At 32.0% G+C, this 12,094-nt stretch overlaps 1 protein-coding gene across 7 annotated transcripts in view; it reads right to left on the reverse strand.

Moving 5' to 3' along the window:
* The window catches only part of ZFHX4 (zinc finger homeobox 4), a 199,376-nt gene that overhangs the window by 27,983 nt on the left and 159,299 nt on the right, over nt 1–12,094 (reverse strand). For 6 of the 7 annotated variants that reach the window (XM_039363962.1, XM_039363964.1, XM_039363959.1 and 3 more), the window contains exons 5-6: nt 10,896–11,018; nt 1,213–1,346 (exon numbers count right to left, since the gene is read on the reverse strand). In XM_039363962.1, coding sequence (XP_039219896.1) covers nt 1,213–1,346; nt 10,896–11,018 — 257 coding nt within the window. The remainder of the gene's footprint in view (nt 1–1,212; nt 1,347–10,895; nt 11,019–12,094) is intronic. The other variant, XM_039363963.1, reaches the window with a different exon arrangement.

The following is a 12,094-nucleotide window of genomic DNA, read 5'->3' on the forward strand; positions in this document are numbered from 1 at the left end:
CTAGTCAGAATGCAGGCAGTTTTGTGTGTGCCCTAGATTTTGCATGTAACATCTTAGCTACATGAGCTGCATTGGCTGCCAGTTTGCTTCCAGGTCCAATTCAAGGTACTGGTTATCATCTTTAAAACCCTACAGAGCATAGTGCCAAGTTATCTGAAGAACTGTCTTGTCCTAATTACATCAATCTGTTCCATCCAGTCAAGCAAGGAGAGCATGCTGTGGACTCCATCAATCAAATAATTTTGATGGATGGGATCTAGGAAGAGAGCCTTCTATGCTATTGCCCCTGCCCTATGGAACTTTTGCCCCCAGAGGTAAGGTGGACACCTATTCTGCTGGCCTTCCAAAAGAATGTCAAGACACTGACACTGCTAACTGGCATGGAGATCTAAGAGTGACCTGCAATCCCGATCATGGTTTGTGGCTCTGCCTTTTTAACTTTTTAACCTATTTTTAGTCTAGTTTTTAAACTTTGTTTTAATCTATGTGTCTTTTATATAGCTGTATGGCTTTTATTTGTAAATTGCCAGTCACTTAAGAGAGATGGGAAGTGTATGTTTTTGATAAATAAGTAAATAAGTATAAATTATGGCCCATTATGTCTGATAGACCAGATTTTGTTTTTATCTTTCCAATCCAGGGCTGATAGACAACAACTGACACAAAAACCAGCCAGCTTCCATACCTACATATGGGCTAAAACTGGTTCTTCTTAATTTAATTAATACATAAACACACACACACACACACACACACACACACACACAGATGCACACATACAGATAAACACACACATGGATATACAGAAAATTTATATCCTGCTATATTTCAAATTCTGTATAGAGATCATCTTGAAATAAAGGTCAGCTCAGAAGCACTAATTGGCAATGTCAACTACTGAGAAAAAAGGTGCACTTTCATTCAAAATTTGGGTTTTCAGAATTATTTTCCCAAGAACTTTTTTCTTCCCTTTTTGCTTTCTAGTTCCTTTTTAATTTTGGTTCCTAGGTAGCCAAACAAATACAGCAGTCATATACTGTAGTATTGTGATGTAATAGTCTTTTGGAAATATTAGTTTGATATGATTAGCTGAAAAACATTTTATGCTAATTGCTAACTGCATAAATAAAGCCCATGAAGAATTAAAGTATTTCACTAAAATTGTTCATAAATAAAATCCTAAGATAGAAATATTGTAATAATACTTTTTACCTGGTCATGACCAAACTTATTTTCTTCAGAAAATTTGGTCTTTTTGGGTGGACCATCTTCTTTAGCTGGAAGTAGTGGTTGTTCCCCTGCTGCAATATTTAGTTTTGGTTCCTTCTCTGGTGTGTTTATTCCTGCTTCCAAAACAACATGCAAGAATATATTAATAGCTATGAGTGTCATTAGAACCTATGCTATGATTTACAAGATTCTTTTAAATATTGCAGGTTTTCCTCTTACAGCAAAACTCTTTTTGAAACTGAACAGGTACAAAGGTGACAGCCCACTTATCTCTGAAGCAGAGCAAACTCTATAAATACATTAAAAATGTACTCTTCTCTCTTGTTTAGCTAACCTTATTCTGCCCTAAACAGTAATCAATAACTAGATCTCTCTAGTATTTCACTTGGAAATTTTACACCACATTGCACAAAACAAAATAATGGCCTCAATTCTTGCTCCAAAATAATTAGTTTCCAAATATTCCTCTTTTCCCTGTCTCTAATTAAGAATATATTTGTCATGTTGCTCAGATAAGATGTCTATTATTTCCAATTATTGCACAACATATAATAAATATTGAATCAAATAGTTTTCATCATACCTCTAGACTACTGAAATCATTGGGACATGTTATTCATGACTAATTAAATCCCACTGATTTCAATAGATATAATGTAGGCATAACTATTTTATAATTCATTTAAAAGAAAAAGCACCAGCTTAATCACACAAAGATAAATAATGCTGAGGCACTGACTAAAATTTGTTTTGTACTTAAATGCTACAATAGTATGTACTAATAATACAATTAATATTCAGCCTGACCGAGCCTCTTAATGTAGCCGGGTTAGTACACATGAAAGAAAAGAATGCAATTATAACTTCCTAGTTCATAAGAAAATTCTTTGCAGCATCAATTTGCAGGGTAGTCTCTTTTGCTTGGCTGAATATTTCAACAGCATTGAGTAGTCTGGTCACATACATCTCATGACAAACACAAAACCTCATTTACCAACCATTCCAATCTCATCATAGTGTGGCATCATCTGACCTTTTTTCTGCTGTTTATTATGAGTATTTCTAATTTTAACTTTCAATTTTCACCATCTTCCAGTCAATTTGCAACTAAATTATTTCCAGGGTGAGGATACTATCACTGGACAACTGGGTGCAAATACATCTTGAAATGCAATGACGCTAAACCATTGATTGCTACAGACCCAACATAAATATATTGTCCAGGGGAGATGCATAAAGGATCTTGATTTTTAAAATCCACACAGAGTTCATTTAAAGAACAAACTGACCTCACTGTCTAATGTCTCAGTTTTAATTTTAAAATAGATTCATGATTGTAACTGATGAAAAGCTTGCAGAATACTTATAATGAACAGAAAACATATTGGTGGAGAGAGGAATACAATAAACATTTCTGTTAAAACAACCCTTTTTATCTGAAGAATAACAGAAAACCCTGTAAGAATAAGTAAATTCAGAAGCAGCAAAATATATTGCATGTGGATATCTTCAAAATATATACATTTTATTAAAAATACATTAAAATAGTCTGTATATATGAATACTATATATTTCATTGTATTATTCCTCTATTAAACCTAGGAAACAAAATAGAATGAGTAAAACTTTAAAAATAAAACTAGAATTACAGATTGATTAAAGACCAACATTATTCAAATAAATTACAAATTGAAAAAGCCCTGTTTGGATTTCTTTTATAAAGGTTTAAGATTTTCAGAATCTTAAGGGTCTAGAAGGTTAAAGCATTTCAAATATTAATAATCATGTTTTAAAACAAAACAAAAAAATCCATCCAATCATTTACCCTTAAATTAAATTAGCACAAACAAAGCATTTTCCTTATTAAAATGCATTAAAATGCCCTAAAGCTGTGTAGGCAGTAGCAAAATGTTATGAATAATATTTGAGGATGCTTTGTACACCTTGTCACATTCTATTCCTGTGCCTCTTCTCTGATTATGGGATTCAGGAGCATAAGAGGACTATATTGAAAGTTTGGGTCAGGAATTCCAAGATTCTTACTCATCTATCATTTTGTCTTTGGAATATACAGTACTCACCTTATCCACAAAAGACTACTGGGTGATCTTAGGCCACTTTATTCTCTCTCAGCCCAACTAACCTCATAGGGTTGTTATGTAGGAAATAGGAGAGGGAAGGTGTGCTAGATATGTTTGCCGCCTTGAGTTATTTGTAAAAATAATAAATGTGGGATACAAACTTGTTCTGTCTAAGAATTGTGATTATCAAGGAGGGTGTAAATGTTGGGCCCAGACATGTTTAAAAAATGATTTAGAATGTAATGTATCAGAGTATCATTTCCCTTTAAAGTAGTGGTGACATTTTTCAGGTTTCTATGCAAGGCCAATCTATGCTTATTGAAATCCACATCTTTATTGCAACCCATTAAAGCAGTCATATCTTTCTTTAGGTTTACATGGATCTTCATCACATATATCACAAGTATCAATTGTTCACTTTATTTTCCTTGTCATCCCCAACTGTATTATACTTTAATGACATTAATTTTCAGATTCATAATCCTGAATCTGTATAAAACCAGTCTAATATTGTATTTTCTGCAAACCGTTTAGATTCTGAACCAATATCTATATAAAATACTTCAAGCATAGCGATAATTTCAACCAACATACTTCTAATGTTACCAGAAAGATGCTGCTGTTCTGTACATTCAAAATGATCACTTTCTAATCTTTAAACATACAACTTTCTAATAAAGTCCAAATTAATAAAGAAACTAATTCTTTACATTTTCTTATACAATACAAGGCAAGCTAAAGCATTTCTTAATCCTCATCCAACTGCCCTCCGCCCAAATTCTTCTCTGTCATCTGGAGTTTGTTTCTATCCATTATGTTCTCAGTACTGAATACCACAAAATATTTTTGTATAATAGAAGATTTCATATTAATGGAGGGAGGGGCTGTGAGTTCCTTTCCTAAAATGATAGTCAATGCTATTAAGACTCTGCCAAAGACACTTTATTAGTGAGATGGGCAGCATATACATTAGATAGATAGATAGATAGATAGATAGATAGATAGATAGATAGATAGATAGATAGATAGACAGACAGACAGATGATAGACAGACAGATAGACTATGTCAGAAACTTTTCCATCATGAAGTCTCAAACATAATTAAACATTATCTAAATAAGATTTATTCAAGATTTTCAGGAGCTGAAAACTTATTGCACATCCTAAAAATATAAACCATTTCTGATACTAAGTGATAGCTTTTAGAATCACTCATCTGTGTTTATTTTTTTAAGGAGAGATGCCCTAATCTCCTTCATAGTGCAAATACATCTTTCCCCTGAAAGGCAATAACTAAACCCAAAGTCGAGATTTAGAACCCTGTTTTGATGTGCCAATGGGTGACCTCACTTCTTCAAACAGTAGGTCCAATTCTTCCTTGTTGTAGTATCCATACAAACAACTAAGCATTTCTGATATTGCTGTAAAAATGATATCAAAACTGGAATGAATGGAAGCAATTTTATCTTCAGAATGTGTAATATATACACATACATACATACATACATACATATATACATACATACATATACACATATATTACAATAGTCTACTATTACCGCATCATATTATCAATGTTTAAAAGAATTCCACCATTTTATGGAGAAATAAAATTGCTTTGCCATTACTACTGTCCATAGATTAAGGCCCTCAAAAATGTCTATATTTTGATCAGTTTCACTTCAGATTTTCTGCCTTGTGCATTTCATCCATTGTTGTGTGTGTTTCATTGCAAACAGTTCTTCAAAAAAAAAAAAAAAACACAAGAAGATGGTCAGGCAATGCCTACAGAAAAAAGGGTGCTTGGGTTAAATTGTATTTATAGCCTGAGCCAGAACTGCTGGACATGGCAGCTGGAAATTTCCTCTGAGACAGTCAGATTCCATTAGGATTCCTGAGCCTTCAAAGGAGATTATTTCTAGTATGTTTCCAACCACTTTAGAAGGTCAGAAATCTCTGAAAATGCAGAGTGATATTTCCATATGACAGAACAGTGGTCACTCCCTCTGGCAGGAGAAGCCAAGTGGAAGCAATTAAAGTTAAAGTGAAACATAGGAAGTATAGACAGTAAAAATTACTCATAGAAGACCATTCACATGGCAGTTATTGGGTATGATATAAACATGGATATGTTTGCTGGTTTGAGTTATTTGTAAAAATAACAAAAAATGTGGGATGCAAATAAATAAATAAAATCTGCATTATCTCACTTAGAAATGTCCTACTGTATGAATGATCATTATTTATGAATAATTTTCATTGTTAGCACCCACTTTCTACATTTCTTTCTTCTGAACTCTTTTTATTATTTCCTTTTCAGCCCCCCATTCTTTTCTCAATATAATATTCTATGCAACTGATGATTGCACAGATTGTAGATCAGATTGTAGTCCATAAAAGATTATGCTATAATGAATGTATTGGTTTTTATGGGATTGCAATATTCTTGCCATCAGAATTACTGATAACTGTAACATACATTCCTTTCCCATATTCAATATTAGTGTTCTTAAACAATTTCAACATACAGCAGTAAAATACTGTGCTTATAAACTTCTTTAAATTATCACTTCTTGCTTTTAATCTGGATTTTATAATTAAAATGTGAATATTACAATGTTACAACTATAGCAGAAGGGTATATGTAATATTTAAAATGAAAAAACAAAATATATTATATGCTATAGTTGTAACATTGTTTAATTTATTTATTATGTTAGGTGAACAAGAATTTCTGCGTAACCTCTCTCAGGCCAGCTAGGAGTAACACTCCAAGAACAAATAATGACTACTATGTCAGTTGACTAAAAGAGATACAAACTAGAATGCTTTGTGGCAGCTATTTGTTCAGCTATTTTCTTTAGTGGCCTGTGGCCCAGGGTTGGGGACCCCTGAACTAACATAATATTTATTTATGATGAATCAAAATTGTTTAGAATTGTTCATTTTATTCTTTGGAGGGAGAGGGGAGCTTGGTTGATGTTCCCTTATGGAGCCCTTCAAAATTTGATGACCTACTACTCAGTATCTGTAATATGTAAAATTCAAGATGAGGTACCATCAATATGAGATATTATCTAATTATACATCTCCATTTTGGTTGGCATGGAAATACTGTGGAAATTTTACTGGGAGACTCTGTGGACTTGGATGGGATAAGCAGGCTGAAATCAAACCCTAACAAGGCAGATACAATTCAATATTCTTAAAGCAGAATTAGCTTATTCTATATGCTCAATCTCACTAGGAATGTTTACCTTTTTTTACATAGAATGTTATTTTTATTCCAGACAAAACTTACACTAAGCAATGTCAAAAAGATAATTCTAGATTTGTTTGGCAAGAGAAGAAACTGAGAATTATATATAAACTGCTGTTGCATGCTAAAGAAAAAGAGGGCTAGAACTAGCTGAGTTATAATTATACTTTGTAGCATGTCGCTTAATATAAATGAACGAATGAGTGACTTTAAGAAAGAGATGTTATTGGAATTGGAAGGACGTGATTTAAGATTTTGTTGGCATGACTATTTTTATTATGATAATGTCAAGGTTAATGTACAGTTTAAAAATAACTTATTAGATTTTCCATATTGACAATTTGGAATAGGTATAAGGCAAAATTATCTCTTAAAAAAGAGACAATTTTAATATTCTTTAATAAATAAACAATTCTATTAAAATCCATTTATAGTTGTCACCCCAATAAATTCTTTTTTAAGAATGGAAATGAAATTTAAACAAAATGATTAAATGATACTGATTTGTTGAATTTTTTTCTCAAGGAGAAATTAAGTTAAACACAAGAGAAAATCTGGAGTTGGAAGTTTCTACATATTGATTTCCTCATGCTTAGTTAATGGAAAGATTTAAGTCTGATTTAAAAAATTATGAATTTGAAGTTGGTAAAACTGATGGGGCAATGCGCTGACATTTATAAACCACTCAGAGGGCTATAAAGCACTATGGAGTGGTATAAAAGTCTAAGTGCTATTGCTAGGTCATTCAGAATAGAATAGAGCTGGAAGGGACCTTGGAAGTTTTCTAGTCCACCCTCCCCGCTCAAGGATAGATGTGGAGCTGTGTACAAAGGATGATCATATATTAAAACTTTTTAATACATAAAAATATGATTACTAAGATGTATACATTTTTACTGAAAATAGAAACAGAGGATAAACAAATTAAAGATTGTATGAGAAAATGAGCAAAAGTACAAGGGAATTTCAAATGTACAAGGGAATTTCAAATATTTGTTGGAAATATAACCAAACAGAGGGCATATTCTTTCACCTTTGGTGGACAAGCAAGAAAACTAGAAAATACTGACATCAAGTATGTCTTCTAATTCAGAAGATTTGAAAAGTGAATACACAGATGAAACCAGAGATTTTCTTTTTTTAATGGACAAACAGATAGAAACATGTTACAGAGACTTTGCTTTGGTACGTGATAACAGCAGTGAGCCTTTTATATGCACATTGGTGAAAGGACTGATAAATATCTACCATGGAGCAATGATGGTGAAGCTGATAGAATTGGCAGAGATGGCAAAATTGACAGCTTTGATTAAAGAAACAACTGACCTATTTTATTTCTACATGGAAACCATTTTGGATTTTTGGGGAGAAACTGAAAGAAATGAAAATATCAATTTTGGAATTTGATTATTAGAATTATACATATTATAGAAGTAATGTAGGCAAATGTTAATCTTAGAGTAAAAAATTAATGCATTTTTGTTAGTCATATCTCTACCAAAGAAAGTTATTCTTTTTTATTTATTTTTCTTAATTTTTCTTTTCTCTTTTGCACATATATCCTCTTCTGCATGAATAAATTTGTCTTATTATCAAGCACACCGAATTAGTTATAATCCATTGACTGTGTATGAATGGCATGCTTACTCATATTTTAACTGATTCTTTCGTGATTTCTAAATAAAAATGTGTAGGTATGCCTCATAAGAATGGAATAGTAAATTATTCTTACATAAACTAGAACTGTGTGATTCATATAATCATCAATTTTATAATTATTTAATCGTAAAATAACAAAAGATTATGAATTTGTTAACATAAATAAGTTGTTAGTTAAGATTACAAGAGGGGAAATAAATTAAATATACAAACTTGTCAAATAAAGCACTACAAACCTCCTATAAACATTTATATTTATAAACCAAAGAACCTGATAAGGACTAGGGTTTCTGACATCAATTACTGTAATTAAAATATACTATGATACTCAAAAATTATAGAAAACAGTATAAAATCTTTCTAATTAGAATTTAACTAAAGAATAATTTTATTGCACAATAAATGGTGATTTTCCATTATTTCTTACATTTACTACCTTGTTAAATAGTGTTCCCTTTAGCCATGTTAGAAATTTATTACATTTTCTATGCAAATGTATTAATCTGGATAAATTCCATAATAATTACTACACTGTGTTGAGTTGTAATTTGGATTATAATTAATCTAAAGTGGCACTAGAATTAAATGACAATATAAATGAGGTATTAGAAGGCTCTTGTCTTCTAAATCAATATTCAGTAAACATAGTTTTCTTATTGCCAAGTTTTCTTTGAAAGCCTCCATCTGAGATAAGGAAAGCAATACAGAACAACAATTTATATAAACATGTTAATCCTTTCTTTTCTAATGCATTATATGCTAAAAAGGGGTGAGAGCACTTTTCTGTCTAGCTTGTTAAGGCTATGATTAACTTGTTGGTTTTCTGGGACTTCTTTGCCAATACTTAATTCAGGAGAAGAAAATCCAAATTAACGTTCAATTATACATAAGCAGTTTTGTAGTCATTAAACATAGTTGTCAGCTGTGTTGAGAATTAACCTCACTGAATACTTTATATGCAGAATTAATTTAGAGAATTCTATTGTAGCATTCAAAAGGTCAGTTTGAGAATTTGAAATGTGAACTAATTTTTTCTAAGCTTCTTACAAAAGCATCTGCCTTTAGCATCTAAAGGTGTTCTAGTACACCACAGGACAACTGGAGCATAGGTGAGGCTATTTAAATTTGAATTTAATGTTCATAGAACTTGCTATCTATTTTTCTGAAGTCCAACACTTCTGCCTATTACCCTATTAAAATGCACTTAATCAAACAACTCAGATGATTTGTAGCAAATATTTTAGACAGAAAACACATCAGAAATATAACACTTACTTAACAGAGCACAACAAGAAGCCAGATGTTTCACAAATAAAATTTCTCTTTTTCCATTACACTCCTATAGTGACCCCAGTAACAAACCGAAGCAGCATGTCTTTCAATACCGCTTTTAGATTCACCTTCCAAAGAAAGGGCATGTATATTTTAAATAATCTGTACAAACCAAGCTTTGTTATGAACAGCTCTTCTTCAGGTTCTTGATTTCAAAAGCTAAGCAGTACTAGTGCTATGGATATTTCTGACAGTTGACATATATCTATGAGACAAATCTTTATTTCTTAAATATTACTGAATTTTGCATAAAGAAAAAACAGTGTTTCCATACTTCTACTGTTTATAAAGTAAACAATAATTTAATAGTATCTTTAAGTAATGGTTCATTTAGATGAAAATAAATTTATATGTAAAATAATAATTCCTGATTAACTGAATGTCTTTATGGTGAATACAAGCTCTTTTATCGTCATTTGGATTCAAGGAAAAGATATATGAGCACCTGAAACTAATAGCTTTCAACCTGCTTCAGCACCTCTTCTGCTTCAGTGAATCCAGCATAATATAACAGAATAGCGTGCAGCAAAAGTAGCCAATGTAATATTCATTGTGACCATAGATTTCCATCTCATAAATAAAAAGCATGGATGGAGTCACATTTTGCCAAATCAAATACAGAAAAAGCTTTGTGTATCCATGCCAGATGCTGGCCTTGGATTTGTTTGTGCACAAGCAAATGTCATGACATGGGAGTTCTGTTTTCAAAGACAGTAGCTTTCATTGCAGAGCTTTGTATATTCTTAAAGATCAATATTTCCCAGCTCATAATCTGTTTTCAATGATATTTCCTTCTTCTTGGCCAAATCATCTGTAAACCTTTTCATAGATTTTCTGTATTTTTTTCCCTGTAAATACCAGATAAATGGCCACGTAGAGGGAAGATTCCTGAATCTAAGTGATCATATATCAAGAACAGAAAGCTGATGGGGGTGGGTGGGTGGGAAGCATTTCCATTGTTTTAGGGCTCTGCAAAGAGATGAAACATGAATGCAGAGGAAATTCCTCAAGTAGTGTGGAATCTTATGAAAAATTAATATGCCATCAGAGGAATACAAGTACAGCTGAGATTAATGAAAGGTGCTTAAAAAAATTACAAGTACACAAACTGATTTGATTAAAAAATAATCTCACTAGTTGTTTTATAATATTCTTCAGCTTATCCACATCTATCCTGTCAGATGGTTATGATTAAAAATAGGTCAATGTCAGGCTACTGATAAAAATCACATGCAAAATACACATGCAATAGATAATAACAGGAATGTCCAGACAATTTTAAATTAAACAAGCAAACAAACAATTTAAAATCCATTTTAAAAGAGACATCTTACCAGAGTCTTTACTAGCTTTTCTGCCTTCACTTTTATTTCTCTCTTTCTCACATGTGTCTTTATCATCAGCAACAGCCACTGATGAGCTTTTAGTAGACCCTTCTGCATCTTCAATTTGTTCTTCTGCAAATGAGCATTAAAAAATGACAAAAAAACTAGCTTAGGGACCATTCAACATAAGGTGTAAATATGATCTTTAATAAGATCAGGATTACATTTAATGAGATATTATCAGAAACTGAAAGAAGGACACTTAAAATACATCAGATATAAATTATTAATAATCTGGGTTGTTATGGTGCAGCCCAGGATCCATATTTTCTTAAACATACAATAATACCTAGCGCTACAGAACAAGTAGATCTTATTGGCTACAAATAATTTGTTTTATTAAAGTAATATATTCAACAGAAGTTATATATAGCAACATATTTGAGAAATCCCTCAAAAAATAAATCTGATTAGAGTCCATACACTTTGCTAATGTCAGTCTGTAAATATAATATGAGATCTCAGATTTCTTCTTCAGGAAGAACCAGTTGGGGTAAATGAAACAACTTGGCATATAGCCTTTTAAAAAAGTGATCTTACTTACACCTCACTTACCTGTTCACACCAGCTAGATTACATGAAAATCTTCACAGTAACTCAACCCAATTTAATTATTCAGTAAATCTTAGCTATGTTGCTACTAGTGGATTAATCTTTTTATGCAGTTAACTTCTAGGCTAAGGCCATGTAGCACTAATCCGTGAAAGGCCTACTGTTCCTTTTCATCTTGTGATCATTTGTCTGTGACTGTGCTGATGTCACATTTTAATGAATTTTAGCAATCTGAGTAATGCCAGATAACCAGACTTGCAACTCCCTACAGCATAGCATGCTGTTTTCATCACAATAAAAGAAAGAAAGAAAGAAAGAAAGAAAGAAAGAAAGAAAGAAAGAAAGAAAGAAAGAAAGAAAGAAAGAAAGAAATTTTTCACTGCAGGATGGTAGAAGGTGATCAAATGGGATTCAAAACACCAGGATGCTCAATTTCATAAAGTCTTTAATGACCATATAAATTAACACTGGAAAGGCAAAGGGTCACAGACACACATTTGCATACACGCCTCAATTCACTTTTGGTAAGGAAAGCTTTTTTTTTGCTTGGGCAATCTGATACTATTAACCCTTTAGATATCATACAAAATGCACCT

Source organism: Crotalus tigris, unplaced genomic scaffold, assembly GCF_016545835.1.
Source record: "Crotalus tigris isolate CLP2741 ecotype Arizona unplaced genomic scaffold, ASM1654583v1 scf7180000019636.1259824, whole genome shotgun sequence".
NCBI classification, from domain to species: domain Eukaryota; kingdom Metazoa; phylum Chordata; class Lepidosauria; order Squamata; family Viperidae; genus Crotalus; species Crotalus tigris.